The sequence below is a fragment of the Passer domesticus genome, chromosome 1, assembly GCF_036417665.1.
Source record: "Passer domesticus isolate bPasDom1 chromosome 1, bPasDom1.hap1, whole genome shotgun sequence".
Lineage (NCBI taxonomy): Eukaryota > Metazoa > Chordata > Aves > Passeriformes > Passeridae > Passer > Passer domesticus.
Window position 1 is genome coordinate 97,068,798 of NC_087474.1, and position 27,680 is coordinate 97,096,477.

Here is a 27,680-nt window from a genome sequence, read left to right on the forward strand (position 1 = left end):
GGAGCGGCTCTTCCCCGGCCCAAAGCAGGCTCCGCCTCTGACGAACCCTCTGCACCCCGTGATAACCTGCCCCGGGCTTCGCACCGAAGTAATCGCCAAAAACGCCACACAAAGGGGTCTGCTAATCTACGTGATTTTATGAATCCATGGAATACATAAAGTTAATGATAACCCGAGCAGTTTTCAAGAAGGTTACAAGTACAATCGCATAAAAGTCTCAGGACTGCAGTAGTTTAAAAATTGCTTTCAGTTCTTTTATCAAACAGGCGTAGGAACAAGGGAGCTATTTTACAGAGAGTAAGCAGCAACGTATAGTCTTAGTTTCAAGAAAGAGAAACATAATACAAAGTCAAAATAAACCTCAGCTATCAACAGCCACCACTAGTCTTCACGTTTTACTTTGTCCATAAGACACGGAAATCAAAACCTATCAGACTGACTGCTTCCACTGAAGGGTACTGGGATGAATTTTCCATTAACAGAAATCAGTAGTAAAACAACTTTCTCCAAAGAACACCACCAGCCACTCATATTGCATTCTAAGATGTAGTGATATTCAGGTTACACTGGAAAGACAAGTTCTCCAGAATTTTAAAATAAAAAAGATTCTTAATACAATTCCAAAAGTATAGTTCCATTGTATCCATTGTGCTTTTGAAACGTTTATGTTGCAGGGATCTTTGGCAACCCAAATTCATCCACCAATACGCCATCCTGTAGGAAAGAAAGAGAAGTGACAGGGTAACAATTCTCCAACAACCAGAACATTTTACAGAAGCTTCCTTACTACTCTATAAAGTGTCTCTATCTGCAATTGCCACTGTGTGACAGCTGGAATGAAAACAAAAGCATCAGTTCTTCCTCACTATGAAGCTCTATTAAAGCCCCAAAAGCAAACATACAGAAGCTTTTCTTATGGTTTTAAGACTAGAGCTGTAATGGTACACTTGCATTCTACTGGCAGTCTGACAGTGTTTGATAGGAGTGACAAAATGTCATTCTAGTGATTTTAAACATAGTTGAGCATTCAGTACACTGTACACTATTCTCAAATTCTCTGTATTTAACCTCTACACATGTAATACATAAATAGTATACATAACATTAGGCACACTTTTTTGTTCAACGTATTAAGGATCCTAAATATCAAGCAAACAACACAAATGTGATTAACCCAAACAAAACAAAAATGTATTTTGCTGTTAAAGAGCAAAGGACTCACTTTGTTTTTTGTGTCTGTAGGAGTGACCTCTGGGATTGCTGGAGCGGATGCAGCTTCATCTAAGTAGGAATTGTCTTCATCAGCTAAAAGTTCATCACCTAATGCATCCAGTTCTGAAATGAAATTATGTTGGCTGAAACATTATGCAAGAAGTTCCTTATGCAAGAGAAAAGCTGCTCTTACAGAAACTCAGGATTCCTACTGAATGCTTACACTCAGATTCACTTCACATCAGTCATCAGTCAGAAAAACACACACACACTCTGGAGAGAACCTTCTTCCCTGCCTCGTAGCATTGGAATCTCATGTCTGTGCTCTTGTTACTTCTCTTACAGGAAGTACAACTTTAATGTTTAAAAAAGCTACCAAAGCTTTCTAAAACACATTTAAAGTATTTGACCAAGGAAATAAAAAAATCACTGTATGACAGTATGATGATTTTTATATTCAGTCATATAAAAAAATCATCTTCCCCCTTCCTAACCTGCTTCCAAATCATCTTCATCAATCTCTGGTGTTCCATAGCTACGACTCAGTGCCTCCTGGACTTCATTGGCTTCTTCCATCATATCTTCCAATTGATCTTGTATGTCCTGAAGCAAGAACAATTTTCAATTGGTCCATATTTACTCAAATTCAATTTAGTAATCCCAACATACAAAGCACTCAATTTTTTTTAATGCATACACCATTTCTTTGAAGCAGTATTAATACAAGTCAAGGCACACACATTCAGGACAGGAGTACCTCAAAAGTAGAAGAGATATGAAATTTAGACAAATCTACCATCTGGAAAATAAGCACTAACCTGAGTTGTGCCACAGCAGAATTCAGAAGATACATTAGAGTATTTACTGGCACTGTGCTTGAGTACAGGTAAGGAAACAATACTTGCCTAAAGGTTTACAATGCAGGCCATTTATAAAAGACAAAATAGGAAAGAGAACTTAAAGGAATTCAGCATTGGCTTTGGGTAAGAGCTTAAGTGCAGCATACTTGAAATTATATTTAGAGATCTTATGGGGCATTTTTTAAGCATTTTCTGAAGTCAGAGCGAGCCCTTGCTGATGTTCAGTTAGTGGCTTAGTTTTTTTGTTTGTTTTGTTGTTGTTGTTTGTTGCTGTTGACTGGGGTGGGTTTTTTTTTTTTTGGTGTTTTGGTGGTTTTTTGTGGGTTTTTTTTTCGGTTTTGTTCTTTTTCATCAGGCACTACCTTGAAGGAGGGAGCAGGAAGGGGAGGGGGGTAAAGGACTAATCTGCATGTTACTAGTATAGGGAAACAAAAAAAGGACAAAAAAAGCCATAGCAGGAAGTATCCACTAACATTTATGCTGAAGTACAAGGAAGGGAGAGGAGAGATTAAAGATTAGCTCAGCAAGGAAACAATAATCACTACAATAAGGCAAACCACTGATTGTGCAGTACCAGAAAAATCAGGAAGAAATTATGATGGTGGTCCCATAAAAAAGGCAGACAAACTCATGTGAACAAAAATAGTCATCTTGCCTTGAAGTTCACAGTCCATTCACCATTATTTCAGTACATGATTTTTTTCTTTATTTATTAAACTATAAAAACTCACCTCAATTTGATCAATCTTGACTTGCTTGTAAGCTTTCTTCATTTCTTTCACCCCCAGTTTCATTGCATCCACCTAGAAGAGTCAAACATGATGCTTGTGTCTGATGTAGCACAGATTAAATAAATTAAACAAGTGTGAGATAAACAAACTGGTACCGTTGTCTTTGTATCCTTCAGGGCCTGAATAGTGTAATTAGCTTGTTCCATATTAAAAGACTGCTGTGACAGATTATCCCTCTGTTGTTCATACCTGTTAAAAAAAGGTAAATAATGGCTTTAAAACACTATACTATTTATTACCACAAACATTCTTAATTTATAAAGAGTTGAAAAACCAGCAGCAGTAGTCTAAAGACAGGAACAGATATGTTTGGTTTCTTTTTTTTTTCACTTATTATACAGAACTGCAGAATAAACAGCTTCATAAAAATCTGGCCATTATGCATTTCTGTGCACTTGAAGCCAACAAAGCTATTCCTGAACTAAGCTTTAACTGACATCAACACCGTATCTGCCTAAACTGACAAAGTAGGTGAGGATACAGCAAAAGTTTAATCACCATAAGGCAGACATGCATGCCGGGCTCACTAATGCTGCAAAGACAATGGAAGAGTTGGCAGATTATCCAAACCACAGTGGCTCCACACTGGAGTTTTTCAGGACAGGGAGGAGGAGGAGGATTGGGTACCAAAAGGAAACCTTTAACACTACCCACAGAGAAAAGAGAAACTTTAAAATTAAGAAATCATCTTTCTCAAAGCTAAATTTCTATCAAATCAAGACTGTAAACTATGTCAAGTTAAGCAAAAGAATGAAAGCATAAAAATGAACCGTGAGTCCCTCCAACATGCAAAGCAGGAAGTCTGAAAGACAAGGAGACAAGGAGGATCCACATGCAAAACCTTCTGGACAACTAATGACTGCACCTTGTTTCCCAAAGTCAGAAAGAAATAACTGAGGGATATGACAATAGCCTGAGGAGCCCAGTAATTCCACCAAGGAAGATTAGCAGGAAGCATAGTCAAAAACCTGGGAAAAAACCCCTAAAGCCAGAATCAAGCAGCCCTCCTCACAACATCTAACTCAAGTACCACATTCCTTGCCATATGATATTTTGGATTGTAAGAGTTTACTAATACTTAACAAGTAATTGAGTGAGTCCATAAAGGTACAATTCATCTGAGGGACATGAAATACAAGATGATGGGAGCTTTGGCTCAGACAGCTTCTAAGATTTGCAGTTCATAGGCTATGAGATATTCCAGTGAAACATTTCCAAACACTTGCCATGTTCTGATATTCTTTCCTTTGGATCTGTTGCTGGACACTTTCAAGACAGTACACTAGACAAGACCAGACCACAGGATCATCTATCCTGTCCATTTGGGAGTTTCTGCATTGACACAATTACATGCACTACATCCACTCAAGTCCTCAAAGGTGACCACAGAGAACAGGTAAATTTCCAGTAAACCAGAGCAAGGTCATCAAATACAAAATTTACAGTAATCAATTAATAATAGAAAATGAGCCAAACTCTCAGAAAGTTTAGGAGCCAAACTCTTAACAAACCATATTTGTAATAATGAGCAGATTCAGGCTATCTTGTACAAATCCAAATTTATATACTGGCATATAAATCATAAATATGCTGGTGCAAAATATCTAAGGAGATACTTCTGAAAAGCTTCTTCAGCATTTTTCTTTCAAGAGTGCTCAGGAGAGTACTGGAAAGAGAAATAAAAGTGTACCACCACCCCCTAAGGAAAACAACCTTTTATTAACCACAAACTGAGAAAGGTCTCAACTTACATTCGCTTCTGCTTTAACACTCTTAATGCTTTCTGCTTTACTGTATTCTGAAAAACACAATAGTGTTACATTAGATAAAATATCTGACTTTACACTTGATTATGCTGTTTAAACCTAATGCATTGGATTTAAGTTTTCCAAAAGATTCCTCTGTTACAAGTGCCAAGAGTTTAACAATAGTTACATTCAGCATTTGGCCTGCACTAATGATTAACAAGACACAGAGTACACAAAGCTTCTCATAGAAAAGACTTTCAGTTTCTAGCTTCTGATATATGTTTTCACTAAGGAGAATAAAACATCAAACTTAGTCTATCAGAACTATCTATCTTAACACATTTTAATGGTCAGCATAAAATAACACTGCAACAGGTACTCGAACACTACTGTTTATATCATGTATGTATATCTTCAGATAAACTTAAAATATAAAATGTATCTCCTTAAAAAACAGGTTGCCCTGCTCCCTTTAGGCATAGTGTGGAGCTTTTTATTTTGGATGAGAAACAAAACAGCCTCTCTGCCAGACTTAATTCAGGTAATGAGGAAGAAGGGAAACAAGTTACTTCTCATGGAGGAATTACATTACACTCTGGAACAAATAAAAACCAATAAAACATTGTTCAAAGATGTACGTCTAATAAAAATAATCCTGCAGGATCTTATCTCTCATCCGTAGGGCAAGATGCAGTTTTAAGAACCTGATGAACTGGCTAAATCACATGACAAGAAGTGTGAGTCACATCCTCTCATGCTCAAATTCCACAGAAGATTCTTACCTTTGCAGGTCCCTCTCTCATTTTCTTCATTTGATCCTTATACTTCACTAGTTCTGCATCGAGTCTAGCAATTTTCTTGTCAATTGACTCAGCTCTGCTATCCACCTTTAATACATGAGGGGGAAAACAAAGAAAACATTCATGGAGGTTTTATTCAGGTATGGGACAAAAAAAAAAAGAACAGCCTCTGTTTTGTTGTGTTTCTAACTGAAATGTTTCTTCACTCATTGGTTTTATAACCAATTTAGATTCTGTGAGAATCCAGAACCAGAATCAAGTGAAACAACTTCTACAAAGAGCACAAGAAACAACATCTGAGGCTGCAGGAAGCTCTGCCATTGTAACATGTTCTCATCATTTTGAGATGCTCCCTTGCAAAGCCACTCAAGGCAGTTCTCCATTCCAGAACTTCTGGTCATACACAGTGCCAGGGACTAAAGTGGAATGGAAAACTTCTAGGTGTACCCTGCTGGCATTCCACAGAGCTCTCATGTGGGATATATTTTAACCCTTCACCATAAGAGGGTTAAACGTGATAATTAAATAACCAAGCATGGGCATAGGTAGCTCTGACAGCATACCCAAATTCATAAAAGGCCTTTTTAAAATGAACAGACTACCCTAGCATTTGTCTGGAAACAACAAAATAAAGCTTATTAACTTCTCATTCCAAGAAGCCTCCCTAGGGATTAGATTATAATGACATTCCAATTATAGCATAAGATAGATCAGTGCAAGTTTTCAATTCTGCCCTGCTAATGGTGTGGCTAAGCATGTACAAATATGTGGATTTTGATTTCAGTGTTTCGATGACCCTTTTAAAACCCTGCTCTATGACAGCAACATGCATTTGCCAGAGGCATCCTGAGGGGAACATCTGATGTGAATGCTAGACACAAGATGTCAAAGTGCCTGGGCAGAGCCAGCATTGAAAAATTTGTATTAAGCTTTCTATTACCCAAATATTTTACTAACAGCAAGAAAGATAAAAATTTGCAATTTTAGGACTCCTGTACATTTAAAGCATGACACCTCCTCAATATCTTTATCAGCTAACTGCATCTTTCAGATCAGCCTCCACAGGGGAAAAAATATTTTGTTTATTTATATAATGATTCTTTCAAGCAGTATTAGCAGGAAACAGAGACAAAACCTCCCACATCAACTAACTATGTAAAAATTTCACACACACATGACGCAGGACCTCAGCTTTTAAAAATGCGACTGGACAGAAGAGTGGAGAATGGATATAATTTATCCAAAAAACTAGACTGTACATTAGGACTTAAAGAGCTCCTGTGTATTACAAATAAGGCACACTGAGCCTTATTCATTGCTGAACATTTCATTGCTACAGAAGGGCCCCAATTTACACAAAAGAAAGGGAATTTGAGTTTTTACACTGTTGTCACAACTATTAGCCTTTTGTTCCTATGTTTCCTATTTACTACTCTGAAAAAAACGTAAGTTTAGAGTGTTTTTCAAAGAAGAAAATTTAAAAACACTATTAATGCTTCACTTCCTGGTGCATCCCTCCTCCTACAGGCCTTGTGACAGCTTTGAGTCATCTCACTGTGCTCCACCAGCAAACATAAAAAAACTGCCTTTAAATGCAATAAATTTTAGATAACAACTTTTCTACACAGGAAAGAACATCCAAAACATAGGCATGATTACTGCCTATGAGTTGTCTATGTTTTTAACAAACGTTGCATTAATCACTGCTCACCTAATAAATTTCCAAACTGCCCTTTAATAGCTAATTACCACTAAACTAACATGGTTAAGAGATCTTACAAAGCAATTTGACTCTTTCAAAAGGTAGAGCAAAATGTGTCTAAGACAGAAAACACCCCAGAAGCAACAGTAGTTGAGCCTCCAAACTGTTGGATTTAATATTGTAAAGAAATAATAAAAGGTTTTTTAATATCTCACACAACTCTCTTCAATAAAAATTCACATGTAATTTAAAATCATCTAATCATGTCTGTAGTTTTAGCAGGACCTGTCCCAGAAATTCCACTATTGTGAAAAGTAGTTCACAAATCAGACAGATTATTACATATACCTTGGCACAAAAAAAGTTAATTCATAAACTTCAAACTACTAAAAGAAAGCATTTCTCCCCATGATTACATGATTACTCCCCACCCTATAACTCATCACTGGTTGCTGAAGTCATCACATGGATAAAATAAATCCAAAATTCTTCTTTTCAGTTAATCTGCTGTCTTGCATGGTCAAACTTTCACACAGTGCAATTAGAAACAACTAGAAGAGGATGAAAACTGCATTCAGAGGAATTTTTTTGAAAAAAAATCCCTGGTGTTGCCAATCAAAACATCTGTTTAAATTACATTTTTATATACCCCAAAACTCCTCCAGGATTGAACAAGGTCTTAGCAGAAGACAGACTGCTGACCTATCTAAATTTTCTTTTAATGTACCTGCCCATTAGAAAATGGACATTAACTTGGAACTGGCAAAAGCAGCAGGAAAAATCTAACAGACCAATCAGTCTCAGTTGTTGGGAGGGAAACAAGGTCTTTCACTTATATTGCCAAAACAGCAAATTTAAGCACTTAGTATCTCAGATGGATTTTGGAGTTCAAGTCATCCACCAAATTTACTGTTGTTTACTGGTAACAGTGGGAAAATTAATCCTGATTTTCAATCAGATGCTCTATTCACTGTTCTAACTAAATATATTTAGAATTATGTTTGGGCTTAATACTGCTAAAAAGCAATACAGATTTTTGTCAGTAAGATAAACTACCGGGACAAAGATTATGAGCACTTCTCTCCCCCCATACCAGCCAGTGGCACACACAAGAGACTGATGTGTAGGCAGCACTGACAAATATTAGGTATTTCATTTACAGAGTCTCTCCACTGGGCAGCAAAATAAATCTTCTGAGAGGAAAACTGCGATCTTTCCATGGAAACTGTTAGTTGTCAGGTTCCAGTGACAAAGCTTAGTCACACAACATTTACGGATCTTTGTTTACTGACAGAAATATACAAGAAACTCCATTTTCTTTCTTCATTTTTTTAAAATTAGCTTACAGCAAAATTATCTGCAAAACCTTGCTACAGTTTTCTTCATAAAGTCAAAAAAAGACTATGAAATTACCGTAAATCTTAACATGTGTTCTTAACCCTCTTTGCAGGCAGGCCAACACAACAACAGTTGTGAAGTGCTTTGCCACGTGTTTCCTGAGCATTGCTTACTTGGTCTGAGCCTGCTTATCTGTCCATCTGCACACACCTTTGGCATCAACCCTACAGGAACCCTTCTCACCCCTGAGACAGAACACTCTCCTGGACTGGACAGGGAGACTGATGCTCTTGCTCCTGCCCCTGCCTTGCTACAACTTGCCACGGCAGGAGTTACCTAGCGCAACTGGAGAAGTCCTCAGATGGAAATGCTGAGAACATTCATAAGGATGTAAGGAAAGCCATGCTATCCACGCTTGCTGCGTGCACAGTGAGCGCTCATTTATGGGATTTACACGTTTATGGGATGCGCTCCCAGGCACAGGACACAAAGGCAGGTGTGTGTGTAGGGACACACAAAGGCACATCCCTGTGTACGTGTGCGGCCAACCCAACACGCTCACCAAAACACTCCGTGCGTGCCCGCACACTGCAGCGCCCGGGGACAGGCCGGGTGTGGCTGCGACCAACCTGCTCTAGTGCAGGTGTCCCTGCCCACGGCCGGGGGGTGGAGCTGGGTTACGATCCCCTCCAACCCGAGCCCTTCCGTGGTTCTCTGATATACGTACCCACACACTCGCACACACGCTGTGTGTGTCCCCCCACACACTCTCGCACACCTGTGCACCGCTGCCGTCCCCAGGGCCGCCGCTGCCGAGGAGGCGGCGGCCGGGCCGCGCAGCGCTCGGCGGGCCCCGGGCCGGGCACTCACCTTCCCGATGCAGTCGGTGAGGCTGGGCGGCGGCTCCTTCGGCTTCGCCTTGCCGAAGAAGCGGTTCATGGCGGCGGTGCTTCGCAGTCGCTCCCGGCCCCGGCAACGGCGGCGGCGGCTCCGGCAGGGCTCCCGGCCGACCCGGAACCCCACGGCCGGCCCCGCCCCGGAGGAAGGACCGCGGGAAGCAGGAAGCGCCGTCCCGGCGGATCAGCGCCGGGCGTCAGCAGCCCAGGGCCGCACGGGGCTCGGCAGCCCCGCTCACGGGCGCGCTTTTGTCCCTCAGCACAGCCGCCCCTGTAGCCGGCTGCGGGGCCTGCAGCGCCCGCTCGCAGCGGAGGATCACCCCCGTAACGCAGATGAGCTGATCGGTCAGAAAGGCCAGGAAAACATAGAGTGTACCAAACCCGCGCTAGGAACCGGGGATAGTGGGGCCAGCAGAGTTAGGGCAGGGATTGTCTTGCTGTATGCGGCACTGCTGGACACCTCGAGTGCTGTGTCCACTTGTGGGGCGGCCAATTCGAGGTGCTGGGTGGAGCAAGCCCACAGAAAGGCAAGGAGGCTGATGAAGGGTCTGGAGCACGGGTCCCATGAGCTGAGGTTGCTTTGCCTGGTAAAAAGGAGGCTCAGGAGAGACCTTTATCGCTCTCTACAACTGCCCAAAAGGAAAGCGTAGCCAGTTGGGGGCTGGGCTCTTCTCCCAGGTAAGAAGTGACAGGACAAAAGGACACAGTCTTAAGGTCCACCAGGGGAGGTTTAGGCTGCACATTAAAATGGTATCTTCACAGAAAGGGTGCTTAGACGTGGGAATGAACCACCCAGGCAGGTGGTAGTGATGCCTTAAGTTTTAGCTTTCATATTTTTCAGATGCTGTACTGCCTTAGTGTGTAACTCTGAACTTTCATATAAAGTATTACTGAGTTTTCTTCAGTTTAGTTAGACAAAAGAATCCTTTTCCAGCAAAAACCAAGGATGCTTGCAGCTTCCGGCCCCAAAAGTATAAACAACAGAGGACTCAGGGAGCAATCTGGGAGGATGGACCTTCATAACCTGAACGTGTAATTGGACAATTGACCCCAATATGTAAATGGCCCAAAACTTAAAGTGTGAAAACTCATGACCAGTTGTCCCTCTTGTGTCCATCCTGCGTCCATGTTAGGCAGAGCCACAACCAGGCTCTTGTACTGCCCAAGGTGTATCCTTTGAAGGCCTTTTAATAAATACCTACTTTATTCCTTAACTGTGTCTAGTCTCTGTTCCAGGTGAGCCTCTTCAGGTATCAGTTCAGTCACTGTTCCATGGAGGTGTTTAAGGAAAGACAGGATGTGGCACTCAGTACCATCATCTAGTTGACACACTGGTGTTCAGTCATAGGTCGGGCTCAGTGATCTCAGAAGACTTTTCCAACTACTGGATTATATTATATCATATTTATTTATTTTTTTATATTAAGAACACTTTTTTTTTTACAGAAGTTACTGAGGACCTAACATGTCTTTAGGCTTCACCCACTGATCAAACTGTTCTGATGTAAGGAACCCCAGCTTTATGGCAGCTTCTTTTAACGTTGTCCCTTCTTTGTGCGCTGTTTTGGCAATCTTGGCTGCTTTATCATATCCTGTTACAAAACAAAACCAACAAGTCACCCATTTGCAATTTTAGATGATTCATCAGAGGTGAGAGAAAAGTGGGACACAGTCTTTGGAAAATTATTTGCTAGGTATTGCTATTACTGCTTAACTCAATTTACAGGAAATGCACACCAAATGTTTACTCCTTACTTGAAGTGAAAGTAAATTTTGTTATTCTGGTCTTAATTAATTTAGATCAAGTATTTATGGGAACTTTTTCTTTTAAAAAAAATCACATTGTAGTCTTTCACTCAACCTCTAATAATGATAATTTAGGAAAACAGGTACATAAATTCTCCCAATCTCCTTTTGACTCTAATCAGTTATTTTTTTAAAACCCTGGCATGGCCACTGCAAGGAGAACACAGCTTTTACAACAGCAACTGGTGATGTTGAAGTAAGTTAACTTTTGACCTGACTTAGCCTTATAAGTATTGTGACAATACAAATGAAGTATACAAAATAATGTTACCACAAAGTATTTTGGTATGTTCTAAGAAGTTTTTGAGCCTTAAACCTACCTATATGTGGGTTCAGTGCTGTTACCAACATCAGAGATTCATTCATCAGCTTGTTGATCCTATCCGTATTGGCTTGGATTCCAACTACACAGTTGTCAGTGAAAGAAACACACACATCTCCTAGAAGTCTTGCAGAGTTTAAAACATTTTTAATCTAACAAGACAAAGAAAGAAATAGCAATTATTTAATTCAGATATTACTAGCTGCTCATTATGGCGCCTTTGTTCATAACCAGTGCCCTCCCTCCGATTTCAATCTATTAAACAGGCTGTTTTCCTTCCAGTATCTGAAGGGAGCCTACAGGGAAGGCAGAGAGGGACTGTTTGTCAAGACCTGTAGTGATAGGACAGGGGACAATGGGTACAGACTGAAAGAGGGGGAATTTAGGCTTGATATCTGGAAGAAATTCTTTGCTATGAGGGTGGTGAGAGACTGGAACTGTATCTGAGGGATGCTGCGGATGCCCCAACCTTAGCAGTGCTCACTGGGAGTTTTTCTGTCTGTAAGTTACCTGACTGTACAAACAGTTACTTAAAAAGTCCTAGATATGTAAAACGTTATGAACTTACCATCATGGGCTTAAAGACATTCAGTTCAAAGTGTCCATTGCTTCCTCCTACAGTAACAGCAACATGATTTCCCATAACTTGGGCTGCCACCATGGTCACAGCTTCACACTGGGTAGGGTTCACTTTTCCTGGTTGTGAAAGGAAGAGAAAAAGGTTACCAAAGGAGGAGGAAGGGAAAAAACCAACCAGCCAGCCAGCCAGCAGCCTTTTACTAAATCACATTCAATAGAAAATGTTTTGTAAAAGGTAACTTGTCTTACTCATCTGTACCTGCACACCACAGAAAATAAGGTTATTTCCACAAATGATGTTGAATTGAATGTATTATTCCAGTATTTTCAGTGAGGATTTGTAAAACAGCTATGGCTGCTTCAGCAGTCTCCCAAGACTCTGAGAGCTTGAGGATGAGCTCAACAGCTCAACATCTGCATGAGCTAAATAGCTGTTCACTACCACAGTTCTTAACAGTCAAGAGATTATCACCTGTCTTTACATGTGCCAAGCTGGCACTTCTGGGAGACCCCTACCAAATCTTACTCAGCTCAAGGTAAGTATTACTGCTCTGTTAGAATTACTTTGTGATAAAGTTACTACACTCTGTCAGAAAAAAAAGCAAAACAGAAAACCCCAAAACCACAACCCCCTGCCAAACGCAACAAACACACCAAGTTAGAGTGGTCTCCAAGCAAGTTTGTTTTATGGTTTTATCATTTAATTTTCAGACATCATCCCAGTAAGAACATTCATTGTTTGCTTTTTTAGAGCCAGATATGTTCATGACCTATTTCTTTTATGATACAGGAGGAACAACCTTAGAATGGCTCTGGATGTACAATATTCATATGTACATACTTTTTTAGGAGAGGGAAGGAATGATTACTAGTACAATTCATGTCTTTCTTATCCTCCATACAATGAGATCATTGCAGAAGGGAAAATGTCAGCGTATAACACTCATCATGCTAGGAAGTAGAGACCAAATCAAGTTACATTACACAATTCACAGATTAAAGATTATTTCAGAAAAGCCTTTACCTAAAAATTGTAGAGATCTTGCAACTCTAAAAGAAAGCTTTGAGAAGTACACTTGTATTAATAAAGGCATATTCTTACAGATACTACACTCCCCCATAGACTTGCCAGCACACAGCTGTGCAAGCATTTTTATGAACAGAGGTTTTGGTAAAACAGGGCAGTAGATAAAACCTGAGAGAATCATGGACTTACTGACATTTATGACAGTGTTTGGTAAATATCTGTTAAAAGACAGTGGTCAAAAAAAAAAAAAAAAGAAACAGGTCATTTTTCTCTGCATGCTGTCTCTGTACCTGGCATGATGCTGCTCCCTGGTTCATTTTCAGGCAGGATGAGCTCTCCCAGCCCAGAGCGTGGTCCAGAGCCCAGGAAGCGAATGTCATTAGCTATTTTCATCAGGCTGCACGCCACTGTGTTCATGGCTCCACTGAGCTCCACTAAAGCATCGTGAGCTGCAAGAGCTTCAAACTTATTTGGGGCAGTGACAAAAGGCAAACCTGCAGGGAGAGGGTGTAAACATTAAACCAGTGAAGCACTTCCTTGCAGACATAAACCAGACAGTCAAACACATAACTAGATAATAAAAAATTAAAAATTAACAACCCTGTAAGATCACCTCTTTTCTCTAGAGCTTTCTTCACAAACATATTTCTTAAAGTAAATTAAATACAAAAAGACATAATGGAAGTCACTAAAATAAAGAAGAGTACAAAATTTGAACACCCACCTACAACAAAGGTACAAATTTCAACCCTTCATGTTAAGCACTGCTTCTGCACCACAGTGTTTTGTGAATGTCAATGATCTTTCAAAAGCTAGTCCAACTTAAGCATTTCTTGCATTAAATCAAGTTAGACACTTTAGATTGTTAATTGCTGTGATGCTTTCAGTTATAAAAATACATGTTTTTGCAGCATAGTGCAGGCATTGGAGTAAGTAAGAAATATTCACAATGGAAGGCTACAACAAACCAGCCAGAACATGGGACAGCTGGATCAGACTTAGGAGGATGCCTGCCAACAGCAAGAGCACAGGAGCAATGGAAGGAACAGCTCTGTTTATGTTAATTAAATGCCTGAGATGTAAGCCTAGGTTCCATGATTAAAAACATTCCTTCAGGACTTTGCTCTGAAGGAGAAGTCCCAGCAGAATGGGACTGTAAAAAATTACAGACATCACTAAGGACTGACTGTGGGCTGGATTTCTCCCCCCCAGAACGACTGATCTGAGCTTTCAGCACCAGTTCCAAGGAGAGCAGCATGACTCCTATAACTTCCAGTGTTTTGCACTTCCTGACAAACACCAAATCCCACCCAATTTGCATGGACTTGTGAACTGCACAGCTGCCTTCTCAGCTACAGAGATCCATCCAAACTTCTCCTCTTGTTTTTGCCAACAACCACCCTCTATAAGAGCAAAAGGAACTTCAGGAGTCTGCCTTACTCATACAATTTGCCCATACAGGATCCAAAACATCCACTGACATGGGAGAGCTTCCTAACACCACCAAAACATGCTCTCTACTGCTCATAGCAGCTGTTGTTTACAGCAAGTTACTTCTCTTTCAGGGTACAAGACAGTCCTGACCCTCTGAAAGACAGTGAATAAGAAATCCATTAAAACAAAAATACTGTCACTAAGCAATTTCAGATTTTACAGCAAATGTAAATGACAGATGTGTACATTTGTTTGGGGGGTATTTTGAAAACTGATACTGTGACACAAAAGATCTAGTTTACAGATCAAAAACTACACTGTAAATTAAGTCTTAAAATCTATACAGACAGAATGGAAAAAAAATCAGACAGTTAACATTTACTCTTTCATATGAAAAAAACAGAGTGGCTTTTGAAGCATTTTTTCCTTATTTTCTGCCAAGTTGCTGTAAATTCAGAGAGCCTCAGAAGCAAAGATCAAGACAGAAGCATTATAGTTGGGCTAATAATAGAAGTCTGAAACTGTATCCATATCCAAAGAGCCTTGCTTGGATAAGCACCATCATTTCAGTCACTTTCAATGCACTGAGTATAATTATAGAAATAAATTGCACAAAAAATCCAAAGTAGAAGGCATAGATCACATGGCATTAACAAAAGCTTCATGTTGAGATATAAATACAGTTCAAGCTTATGAGAAGTATGGAAACTGGCCAGATTCAGTCTGAGTTTGACTGCATGTCACATACACTGCTTTACTGGTAACTCACTCCCAAATATCATTCCTCACCCGTCAGTTCAGCCACTTTAGCAGCAACTTTCTCAGCAAAGCCAACCCTTGTGTTCAATCCCGTGCCGACTGCGGTCCCGCCAGCTGCCAGCTGATACACCCTTGGCATGGTGGATTCAATCCTAGCCACGCCGTATTTAATTTGTTGCACGTAGCCACTAAATTCCTTCGAAAGAAAGAAGGACAAAGTTAAGCAACAAAGACAACAAACGAGAATAAGCATCAAGATTATTTAGATTTTTAGCATGTTTTGACTAATTCCGTTAAAAAACTGAAGGTGCTGAACTTCACTCAAATGCTAAATCTAAGCATGTTTTCATTAAGAGGGGAAGTATGCTCCCCTGCTACAGAAAATTATACTTTAAACCAATCTTAATAGACAAAGACATAAGATACATAATTACACATAATGCATCTTTCTCTCACCTTTTATTTTAGTTGTGTACTTAACAGGATCTGATTCCATAATAAATCAGCTCCAAGATTACATTAATGTGCTCGAAGAACAAATAGAGAAATGGATCTTGGGCTTTGCTCACTTAATTTTCGTTAGTAAAAACCCCACCTGTGCATTCTTGGAAAAAGTCCATAAATTCAACCTGCTGTTCTATCAATTCACTTTAATTCATTACTAAATTACTGTAATATAAGCCATTCCTGACAATATGATAACATTTGCCATCTTTCATATATATATATACACACAAGATTATATATTGACATTTTTCATTCACAATATTTAGTAGTTTTTTGTGTTGGCAAAACATTAATTACATAACTTAGAGATTACAGACAACTACCTCTCCCCTGCCATGTAAAAGAAAAACTGTGCTGTGCTATCTGGTAATGAAACATCATTTTAAAATAATTATATTTTATTACTGTTAGAAATAAAATACATATGGGGAAAAATTAATAAAATTATGATGCATGTATTACAGTACAGCATATCCAGCAAACTCCAGTACACACTGAAAATATCCAGGCTGAGATTCCGCCATTTTCCTATGTTTTATCAATTACTATCAATTTAATTTAGGCATGCTTAAGTCTGACTTAAGTTCAAATTTTCCAAAGAAAGGCGTAATTTTTTTCATTTTTTTTACCTGCCCAAGTGTAAGTGGAACAGCATCTTGCGTATGAGTGCGCCCTATTTTTATGATTTGGGAAAACTCTTTGGATTTCCCTTCAAGTGCATTCTGTAGCTTCTTCAGTCCAGGTAACAAGACCTCATTAACCTCCTGGGCAGCAGCAATATGCATTGCTGTTGGGAAGGTGTCATTTGAACTCTGTGGAAAAAAACCAAGAAATTAATTTACAAGCTTTTCTCACCATTGCTGCTGTAAGATGTACATGTGTGGCTTTATTCTCTTTATCTCATAAACTATTAGAAACTAAGAGTAAGCAACTTAGGGGTGTTCCACAAGGTCAGTTCCTTATTGATAAATCAACCTTTTATGACTACACCCACAGAAAGTTAAATTTAACAGATTGTTATTAACAACCTTGGGACAAAAAAATAATTACTATCATAGTTATGAGATATGGCTAATGTTATGAGAGATGGCTAACAAATGGACAGATGATTTTCAATGAGTTGTAGGTGACTTTAAAACACATGTTGTTTTGATAATGTTAAATGCATAGTTCACAGAATACTGAGTAAGCACAAAGGATCAGGAAGGGAAAGAACCAAGTCAGTGGCTTAATCTTTCCTTCAAGATAGGTGAAGTTTAAGAGAAAAGCATAATAAAAATGTCTACAGTGATGCAACTTTGAGAAATTTGACCTATATTTAACATCTTTAAGACTGTAGCAGTGGTTGTCACAAGGCCACTACTGTCTAATACATTATTTATGAATTTATCTATCATGAGTAAGTTCGAAGTTTTTAATCTGAAGAGCTCTTACTGTCACTGAAAAACATCTTAAAGTTTATTTGAACTAAAAAAACACAGAAAATTGTTACCAAATTTGTCCACAAAACATTTTTTTAACCTAAACAGTGGATACAAGAAAACTAAAAATTCACAATTCAAAGACACAAAACTTTTGAAATTAAAAGCAGTATAAAAGAAGTCTAACAACCTGGCTTTTGTTAACATGATCATTTGGATGCACTGGCTTTTTGCTTCCCAGTGTGCCTCCCATTATCTCAATAGCTCTGTTGCTGATGACTTCATTGACATTCATATTGGTTTGAGTTCCAGACCCAGTCTGCCACACCACCAAAGGGAAGTGATCATTTAATTTTCCTTCAGCTACCTGTAATGGAAAAAACAGAAAAAAACTGTTCCACTAGAAAAAAAATTAAAAAACACACAAACCTGAAAATTTTATTGCCATAATTAAAATTATGCTCTCTGTTATATTTTAGATTTACATATAGCAATTAGTGAATTTACACTAGAATAATTAGGATGTTTTTATGTAATACCAGATATTAAAAGAGAAAAAAACACTATGCTTTTTGAAGACTGAATTGTGAAATACAGAGATATATAGAACTTGATTTTATGTTCTACAGACATAGAAAATATTTTTGAAATATACTTTAGGTTGTATCTTCTTTCTGTGTAACTAGACTCTGATATCTCTCAATAAATAAATTTCATGCAGGGAAGTTCCAGACCTCTTCCACCTGCAGACATTATATATTGCATCAACAAAGCCAGCAGATGGCTGCTAGTCTCAAACACCTCCTTCCTGTAAGGCATTCTCGTGTGTGATCAACATTTTTTTGAGCCTGTTGAATCTTTGCCACATTCAGAGAGTTTTCTAAATATGTGTTTGTAATAGTATCAAAATCTGTGCTCAGAAGTATCACCCCACACATATTAGCCTCAGAAAAACAAAGGAGATGTTGGCACAACTCTGAGGCTAGCCAATCAGATTACCAGGATACATCAGTCCTCCTGGAATCATACTGTTCAAGAAAGGATCTTCTGTATTTCCTATCTTATACAGGGGCAACGTTCCCACCTCCGAGAGGAACTTGATTCCTCTTTTTATTTAAGTTGTGTTAGAAAATTATTTTGGAGGTGAGAGAAAAGGTATCATAGCAGGGGTGTTTTTAGAATACAATAAAGAAAGCCACAAACAACTTTCAGAATTTATGAATATAAACTAAAGACCCTTAATATACCACACCTTCTAATGCACTTTTAACTAGGGGAACCCTAGAAACCAGAAGAAGAGACTGGATATATTCTGGAGTTCTTCAAAGCTACTGGGTCTTGGAACTTAAGGTGCTACAGCTGGTAGGAAGAGGATACACCTTCTGTCACCACTGAAATATTTTAAGCTATTCAGGACAAGAAAACTCTGTTAAAAACGCTTCCAGATAAACAAATCTGTTGATTTATTCAAAGCAAAACACCTGGTATTATCACACCTCAAATAATGGTCACTCACAATTCTGCACTTGGGTGGCATTTATCAACATGCATTTGAACGTTCCATCATCTCTTTACATGCATGAAAGAAAATAGTAAAACATTATATTAAGTAAATGATCTCTGGAGAACAAGATTTACTAATAGGAAATGCTTTCCTGTAACAATATGAGAAATGCAATCCCCCACCCTCCTGTGAAAAGCTTGACAACAATACAGTGGCAGTTGCAGTGTTTTGAACAGCTCGTTCCTACCTCATTTGCCGCCTGTACAATGGCTTTAGCAATCTTTGGGTCGAGACCATAGTCTTGATTTACTTCAGCAGCTGCTCTCTTCAAGATGCCAAAAGCCCTTATGACCTGGACCTGAGACACAAGGGTAAGTTTAAACACACTATTTCTTTCCCCCAAAGGACATGCCATCAATTTATAGTGCATGTCTAGTTCTGAAACAAACTGCTTCTGATCTTAAATCCAGCAGTGGTCCATCAGGCAAACCAGAGAGCAATCAGGTCATCTGACCTATGCTCCCACCAACACTAACATTCACCCAAACAGTGCAGAGGGCAGCACACAGCTGTTTTCGCAAGCCCAGGTATGCTCTGTGTATCCAAAGTTATGTACATTAGAATTGAACTAGTTCAATTTTTATAACAGCCTTTTGAGGGAAAACTCACAAATTTCAGTAAATGGAGAGGCACTATATGACAAAGCATGTGCACATTAATGTCCTGTGCACAGCTACATGTGACAAATTAATTTTATAACAACTCATGCTATACTAGACTACTTCAGCAACAAACTAGATAAATGCTACTAAATAATCAAACTACCCCATTTGCTTTTTCATCTTTGTAAAGATGAAAGACAGATTTCTATTCATCCTGGTTATTAAAAAATAAAGCAACACCATAAAATTATTAAAAGCAATAGTCCATTCATTTAAGCACAACAAGAAATACTTCCACCAAAGTAATACGTTGCCATAAAATTTCTACCTTTTATTAAAACTCAAAGTTGTTCACACTTCCAGCAAAAGCCTCAGAAGAAGGTATTTAGGAGGTATTCACTTTCACATACAAAACATACTCTAGAGAAGAAGAGAACACAGATTTGAATTACTTACTGGCATCCTTTCTGAAACACCTCCAATCTTGAAGTTCATTGTGGATCTTACAGTTTGGGCACCATAGTATTTGTCACTTGGGACCTTCAGTTCACCAAAGGTATCATATTCTATCCTGAAAGCCTCTTGAGAAGACTATAGAAAAGGAAAAAAAAAATATTCAAACACTGGCAATCAGGATATTGTTTTTGAAAGCAGGTAGTCAAGGGAAAGAAGGTGGAAAAAAAAAAATACAAAGCCAAAACATGCAGCTAGTCACAGGTGTTTCTAAGTACATCTTCAAAGTTGAGACATTTTTCTAGTTTGAGCAGCTGTCTCACCAGAAGTCACAACTACAAACCATGTACCATTGCTGTGTTCTGCTGCAGCAAGGGGCACAACTCCCCAGGGCCCAAGGCTCAGACCTCAGGCAGCCACCGACCACCAACACGGAAAGGAAGATAACACGATGGGTCTTGGTTTACCAAAATCCAGGACTCTTTATTATGCCAGGGACCAAGACAAAAACCAAGGAGCTAGGGTCATGGGTTTTAAATGGGTGGAGTTTAGGGTCGGGGTCCATTAGTAAGACAAGCAGGGGTCTCCAAAGGGGTGGATCAAGGAAAAAAACCAATGCAACAATCTAAGGCGGGAACATTGCAGTAGAATTTAAACCAATGAGGGTACAGGAGAAGAACAGTCTGGCACCATTCCTTATTGACAAAATGGGGTGGAGTGTCTTTTCCCAGGCTTGTGGGGGCACGCCCCTCAGGGTGGAGGGGCAAAACCTTCCTTAAATCTTCTTTAAATCTTCTTTAAATCACACCCCTCACCCAATGCTGTCTGTCTGGGTAGAATCCTCACTTCCTGGGGGGGGGGGCATTCCACAATTCCCCCTTTTTTATTTCTTTTAAAAGCAGGGAATAATCTCTAAGTTAGGGCCCTAGAATAGTCTTAAATAGTCTAGAATAGTCTTAAATTACTTAATACTTATGGGATAACTTACAGAGGGATTATGACAACTCATCAAGGAGCTCCCGGAGACATAATAACAAACAGTAAAATACAATTAACAACGACAATTACAGAACTAATAATTTTAGCCAAACTTGTGACAACAAGCAACCTCAATGGGAAGATTAAATGTGAAAGGGACACACATAAGAAATTAGTTTTGACATATGTAAAGAGTAGGAGGTATAGGTAAAAGTTTAATGTAACAATTAATGCAACACTTAATTAAAGCCTTCTCCTTCATCTCTCTGCTCTCAATACCATTATTCTTAGCAAACCACTTCTTTCCCTTTTTGCTCACTCTCTCACTGTTCCCCTTTTCTTTTTCTGTCTTTCTCCTCCCTTTCTCTTCCCTTTAACAGTCTTTCAATTTTCTATATTATCACCCCTCATGATATACATCTACTATACCTATAGGTATAGCAGGTAGACTACATCTAGGTGTATTTTATGTAATATTTATGTATGATAACATTTCCATGTCATGTATCCACCTAGCATCTGTCATTATCTAACACAGGCACAGCTAAATTAATTTTAGCTGACAGTAATTCTTTAGTGTTGTAGAACAGCCCAATAACTTGTGATGATGTGATCACACTCATATGCAGCTCTACAAAAATTATGGAACTGACTGGAAGTAAGAACAGTTTACTCTTCTCACACCTTGGTCAGCAAAGTCCCAATTTTCTGTGAGAAAGGTATCCATCCTTTCCCAGGAGAGGAAATTACCTTCTTTCAGAGTCTTCAGGAAGGGGGAGAAGTCTTTTTTATTTCTTTATCATGCATAGAGTAAAACAATCTCAGCCATGTAGGCAGGGTATATACATTTACAATGCTGGGTTCCTGACGTAACCACGACCCTCAGGGGTGAGTCTCTGGGAAACAAACCTCATATCAATAAAGTCAAGTCAGTCTTGCAGTGCAGTGAAAGAAGAAAATGCAAGGAACTATCAAGAAAAGCAGAGGATACAAACAGAAAAACTGCTGTGCCACCATGATTCATTGACAGCCTGAAGTCTTTGTGCAGATTTAGTTCTTTCATCCGCAAAAATTCCATGTATTACTGGAAACAGTTAAAAGGCAATAAAGTTGACAAAAGTTAGGGAACAGCTTTCTTAAGACAAGTGACTTTTTTGTTCAGAAAAGAATATAACCTGGGGATTGAAGGAAAACTGAGGTATAACCTGTATAACTGCTCACTGTCTCTTCCAATACAAGACACAGGAGCCCCAAGATGCTTGTAGGAGTCAGGTTCACAGCAAGGGAAAGGGAGCAGCTCTTCACACAAGTCACAGACTGACAAAACTCCTTGCCAGATGACGCTGAGGATGCAAGAAGTCCACAAGACTTCAGGGGAGATGAGACAAGCCCTCAGAAGAAGGATCTAAACTGGCTTACTACACAGACAAACCACAGACTCGGGAAACTCGCTGATGTGAAAATCATAGAATCATTAAGGTGGGAAAAGTTTACCAAGATCATTAAGTCCAACCTCTGACCAAACATCACCATGTCAACTAAAAGTGCCACATCCAGTTATTTCGTAAACAATTCCAGGGATGGTGATTCCACTACTTCCTGGGCAGCCTGTTCCAATGTCTGAGCACCCTTCCAGTGAACAAGTTCCTCCTGATGTCCAGCATGAACCTTCCCTGGGGTGCAGCCTGAGGCCATTTCCTCTCATCTTGGGAGAGAAGAGGCTGACCCTCACACCTGGCTACAGCCTCCTTTCAGGAGTTGTAGAGGATGATAAGGTCCCCCCAAGACCCCTTTTCTCCAGGCTAAACACCCCCAGCTGCCTCAGCTGCTCCTCACAGGACTTGTGCTCCTCACCCTTCACCAGCTCCATTGCCCTGGACTCACTCCAGCACCTCAATGTCCTTCCAGAATTGAGAGGCCCAGAACTGGACACAGGACTTGAGGTGTGGCCTCAGCAGTGCTGAGTACATAAAGAGTTTGAGTCAGAAAATGGGGAAAGCATCATCTATGTTCACACAGTTCTTATTCTTCCTTAGGAGTCCACTTCTGAATCAGATTGTTCCTCTCTTTTTGTTCATTTTACTTGCTCCTCCTTTAGTGAACACTTTAGAGAACACTCTCTCAGTGTTCTGGGACAGAAGCACAGCTGGATATTGGCCAGAACACCCTCTCCAGCAGCCCTGACCTTCTGCCTGCCCAGGTTTGCATCACTGTAGATGGCAAGCTGCAGCAGAGAGAGGCAAGTGTCCCAACCTCCTGACTGTCATTCCCAGCCAGATGGAGACACTCTGCCATCAGGTACCATCAGTCACACACCAGAGACACCAGCCCTGCTCACCTTGAGTACTTCAGAGGAGGTGGTGCCTGTGAACTGGAGGAAACTGCAGCCCAGTCCACAACCAGGGTGAGCTCTCACATGGCTGTCCCGCTCCCCACATCCTGTGTTTTGGCTGATGCCCTCCCAGGCACCCAGCAGTCGTGCTCAAGGATAGAAAGCTTACTGCGGAAGAGGAAGTAATTCCTAAGTTCTTTAATCCTTTTTGTCCTGCTTGAGTCACTACCATTCATTTACATGCTAACACGAAACAGAATACAGTCAATGCTTCTTTAGTATCTCACTACCAAAAACATTTAACCTGGATGCTTGTGGGTCTTCATGTGAGCACATTAATATTCCATCAGTTGGGATCATTGTCTCGCTGTCTTTGAAATCCCTGCTTTTGACATTTGAACACCTTGTGAAAGCACACAATGCAAAAGCTTTCACAGCGCTGGAAAAGCAGAACCCATTCAGCTCCAAGCCCAGCCCTCAGTATCATCAGTGGTTTAATAACTGAAAGTATTCACCCTCAAACAATATAGAAAGTTAAACTATCTGTAACCTTTTAGACAAAAAAGCTAGCAGTTGCACAACTGATTCCTCAAACTAACTTACATAATTCCAATGTCAACAATGATGAAACAAAGATAAATAGGATCAGTACATCCTCGTACAAGTACCTTTCAACAATAAAATCATTATTAAAAAAAAAAAAAAAAAAAAAAACCAAAACCAACTCTCCTAGCCAATTCCAAGTTAACAGGGCAAGGTGCTTTAAGAAGAATGTCATTTGCTGATTCCTAGTGTAACAGGTGCCATCAGGCAGAAAAGCAGTGATGTTTTTCAAGCAGACCGAAGGAACTGAGCTGCAGCATTACTCTCAGCCTGCAGCAGGCACTGTCTGAGCACGACTAACAAACATGATTCCCTCGCTTCTCGGCCAGAATTCAACCTCTTGAGCAGCTTAACCAGCTGAAGGTCCCAGCTCCTGTATGTAAAGAGGTTTCTGAAGTCACCCCCTGACCCAGAGGACCAGCTGTAAAATGGTGCATCAGTGGCACACTCCAGCATCCCTGGGCTTCAGGAGAAGCCAAAAGGAGACCTGGAAACTTTGCCAGTAGCCAAAGCGAACTCCTGTGCTCACCTGATTTCTAACCTAGCTACAAGTAAGGCTCTGCTCACAATTACTGTTCCTCACATTTACAAAACTTTTTTTTCCCCTAGAAGGCCTGACAAGATGTGGCCAGCCCTCCAAAATCCATAGAACCCAAACACAGTCCAAAGCTTACAGATAGGCAAACAGAGCTGTACTTTTGCCTTGCTGCAGGGAACTGATCAGAACTGATTGCCCCATAACACTCCAGAGATACTCAAACAGCAGAACCACTGCAGTGACGCTTCCTGTGGAAAATTACACTCTTTTATGGATGCAGCAACTTTTGGATATAAGTATTTCAATTCAAAGAACCATCACTTTTAGCATGTCAAAAGCAGTCTTTTGAGGCCATCAGCATGTGCAATTTATGTTTTACTGCTCTTCTTCAGCAGATGAAGAATGTTTCTATTTTTAAGCACCGTCTCTCTTTTATAACATAATTTGAGTCACAAATTCTGAAATTTATCCTTCAGAGCCAAAACCCAAATATTTTACAATGTTCAGCTACAGAAGGACCATTTAAAAGGACAGAAGGACAGCTACGACAATTCCATTTAAAACATCTTGTGCAATTTAGCTCCAAGCAAAGGCAACACAATAAACATACCAGGACAGCATGAATATTTGGTTGTATCTACATGCACAATGTGTTTTAAAACAACTCTTGCTACTGGGAAAATCTCTACAAACATCAAAAAGTGATGGCGTGGGTTTGTTGCATGGCTATTTTTTTTTTTAATTTAAATACTGGTTAGTATATATTTTGGTGGTTCCTCTTTTAAATAAAAACATACAGAACTTTTCCTGTAAGAATTCAACAGCTGCTTGACTTCCAAATCCACTGAGGGATTTTTTAAGTAGTGCTGTTATTTAAACTCCAGGAACTCACAACACACATAGGACTGGTCACTCTGACTTACAAAGAGCAAAACGCATCTCGTTCTTGTAAGATTGCAGACCAGACTCATAAACACCAGATTTTCAGCAAATGAATGAAGGCCATGATTTCTCAGACAATGCCAAATGGCAAAACAGAAAAAGGGAATCATCCAACTGGCCAGTCTGAGTTACATATTCTGCTCTGACACCAGTTTTCTTAAGTTAAGTTTCATGCACTGCAAAGTTTTTTTCACTCACTGGAAAGCTTGTTTTATTAAATGCTACTTTTTACAACTTCATCAATATTACAGATTGGAAACTGCTGTTCTAGATAAATTTAGTAATTTAGTAAACTAAGGAATTGATAAAATCCTTAACACACCACCTTCTGCTGAAATTCTTCTCACAGCCTACATTACCTCGTTTTAAGGAGTGAACTCACAAGGATAAACCTGAGACTAAAGCTTCCATGTAATACCCAGCGTGTTAGAACTGAGATTTGAACTTCTGTATCCAAAATAGTGTTTCTGTTTCTATGCTGAACCGCATGCAACAATCAAGTCCCACTCGCGTCCGAGCCCGACAATCAACTGATCACACACGAATATCTCCTGGTGATGCCCGCTAGAAGTACCGGGCAGTTCTCAGCTGAAAGCTCCCTAGTTTTCAGGCAGCCCCAAAGCTATTCCAGTGAGGAATATTCCCATTCCCATGAGGATGCAGCTTTTTATTATTTCCACCTCAACAGCTCCAAGAAAGCGCCCAGAATTCCTGTGGAAGCAGCTGCCGCACGGCGCGGCTCTGTGAAGCCGCACCAACACCTTTCCTGGCCGCTCAGGGCCGTGCTCGGGGCGTGCATTTCACCCGGGCAGCGCCACGGGAGAGCAGCGCGCTGCGCATCCCGGCCTGGGCACATCCCGGCCTGCCCGGCAGCGGCTGCCCAGCGGGGCCGAGCCGGGCCGCAGGAGGATGCGGGAAATGGCCGCAAAAGCCCGGCAGAGGATGGCAGACTCGTCTTGCCGGTGCCGGCGCGCTCCCGATGGAGCAACACACGGGATTAAACCCCCGAGGCAGCCGGCGGCCGCGGCCGCCCCGTCACCGCCCGCTCCCCGTTCCGTGCGGGGCGGGGGCGGAGCGAGGCGGCGGCGGCCGGCGGTGGCACTTAGAGGTCACGGCTCCCCGCTCCCCTCCCTGGGCTCACCATGGCGGCGCGGGGCGGCGCCGGGATCCAGCGGCCGGGGGTGGCGGGAGGCAGCGCGGGCGGCGGGCGGGAGAGGAGGAGGCCGGCGGAGCGGCCGAGGCGGCGGCAGGCGCGGAGTGAGCGATGCATGGTGGCGGGGGCCGGCAGCACCGCGGGGGCGGGGGCGCGGCGGGACCGCCCCGGACGAGCGTCACGGAGCCCGCGGCGCTCGGCCCCGGAGCCGCCGCCGCGCCAATCGCCGGCCGCTGGAGCGGCAGCGGGTCCGCCCGGCCTGGGAAAAGCCGGGAAAACCCGCCTGCCCCGGGCGAAGGGCAGCGGGAGAAGTGCCGTAGCAGCGATTTCTCCGCGGGGGGTGGGGGGAAGAAGTATGAGCTTGTTCTGGTTTCCTGCAGTCTTTTCAAAGGTTCTAAAGCCTTATTCCCTCCTTCCTAAGGACAGTCACGGCTCCTTTTATAAAAAAAGCTAAGTCAAGGTGCAGCCCCCTGCTTGCTTCCGTCCCAAGAAGGCAGAGCGCGCCGACATGCTACATCGCTCCCTGGTGCAAAGTGCAGAAACCCTTCGAGAGCGAAAGAAGGTATGTTCCATTTTTCCACCCACCAGCAGCAACATTCCAACGTCCCAGGTTCTCCAACATTCTGGGTTTTTTTCCAAGAGCAGCCAACATTCAGCCGTTAAGAAAACAATTTCTTTTTTGTCTAACATGGAGAACGCTTCATTCTATTGCAGCCTGCATAGGTACCCTCCAGTCCTTCAAGAACTGTGTTATTCACAGAAATGCTGTCAGAAGCTGCTCTATTAATGCCTTACAAGTTACATCCTGGCACTAAAACCACACTAATTTGAGCCTTGTATGCTTAAATATTTAGGCAAGTCTTCTGCCCCTTAGCTTCTCTGGGAAGAGACAGTATATGAAATACACGGGGCATGCCACTAAAATGGCTTCAGAAGTTCCAGAGACAATACAGATTGGGTAATAGTATTATTATCTATATTATTCTATGTCAGAGAAAGTAAGTGAAAGTCTTTTTTCATTCAATAAAACAGACAATACAAAGTTATAACTACTACAACATCATCTTCTTCAAGTATTACTTACAGTCAGCAATTAAGACTGCAAAATTCAGCATCTCCATCTTGCCTAAAACTATTGCAATGAATAGCTGGGGTTGGAAGGGATCTCGGGAGGTCATCTAGACCAATCCCCCTGCACCAGCAGGTTCACCTGGAGCAGGTTGCACAGGATCACCTCTAGGCAGGCTTTTAGTATCTCCAGAGGAGATTCCACAACCTTTTTGGACAGCCTGTTCCAGTTCTCCACCACTCTC

General features: G+C 41.0%; 2 protein-coding genes across 2 annotated transcripts; both read right to left on the bottom strand.

The window, feature by feature from the left end:
• Positions 1 to 117: 117 nt before the first annotated feature.
• CHMP5 (charged multivesicular body protein 5) lies at positions 118 to 9,485 on the bottom strand. Its single transcript, XM_064430419.1, has 8 exons — positions 9,322 to 9,485; positions 5,394 to 5,498; positions 4,615 to 4,661; positions 2,959 to 3,052; positions 2,804 to 2,875; positions 1,707 to 1,815; positions 1,223 to 1,335; positions 118 to 714 (listed from the first exon to the last, which is right to left on the bottom strand). The coding sequence occupies exons 1-8, from the start codon at positions 9,388 to 9,390 to the stop codon at positions 664 to 666; spliced, it is 660 nt and encodes a 219-aa protein (XP_064286489.1). The 5' UTR covers positions 9,391 to 9,485; the 3' UTR covers positions 118 to 663.
• A 1,247-nt stretch (positions 9,486 to 10,732) lies between these two features.
• Positions 10,733 to 26,523, bottom strand: FH (fumarate hydratase). Its single transcript, XM_064430217.1, has 10 exons — positions 26,356 to 26,523; positions 19,825 to 19,959; positions 18,954 to 19,064; positions 17,393 to 17,569; positions 16,411 to 16,593; positions 15,305 to 15,470; positions 13,372 to 13,575; positions 12,044 to 12,171; positions 11,474 to 11,627; positions 10,733 to 10,939 (listed from the first exon to the last, which is right to left on the bottom strand). Exons 1-10 carry the CDS (start codon positions 26,482 to 26,484, stop codon positions 10,797 to 10,799), a joined length of 1,530 nt encoding a protein of 509 aa, XP_064286287.1. The 5' UTR covers positions 26,485 to 26,523; the 3' UTR covers positions 10,733 to 10,796.
• Between the last annotated feature and the right edge of the window lie 1,157 nt (positions 26,524 to 27,680).

Coding starts and splice junctions, on each gene's coding strand:
- CHMP5 (XM_064430419.1), bottom strand. CDS start 9,390: ATGAACCGCTTCTTCGGCAAGGCGAAGCCGAAGGAGCCGCCGCCCAGC. Junction 5,499..9,321: donor TCACCGACTGCATCGGGAAG/GTGAGTGCCCGG, acceptor CATGTATTAAAG/GTGGATAGCAGAGCTGAGTC. Junction 4,662..5,393: donor TGAGAGAGGGACCTGCAAAG/GTAAGAATCTTC, acceptor TGTGTTTTTCAG/AATACAGTAAAGCAGAAAGC.
- FH (XM_064430217.1), bottom strand. CDS start 26,484: ATGCATCGCTCACTCCGCGCCTGCCGCCGCCTCGGCCGCTCCGCCGGC. Junction 17,570..18,953: donor TTGTACAGGCGGCAAATGAG/GTAGGAACGAGC, acceptor TTTCCATTACAG/GTAGCTGAAGGAAAATTAAA. Junction 15,471..16,410: donor TTCCACTTACACTTGGGCAG/GTAAAAAAAATG, acceptor TTTCTTTCGAAG/GAATTTAGTGGCTACGTGCA.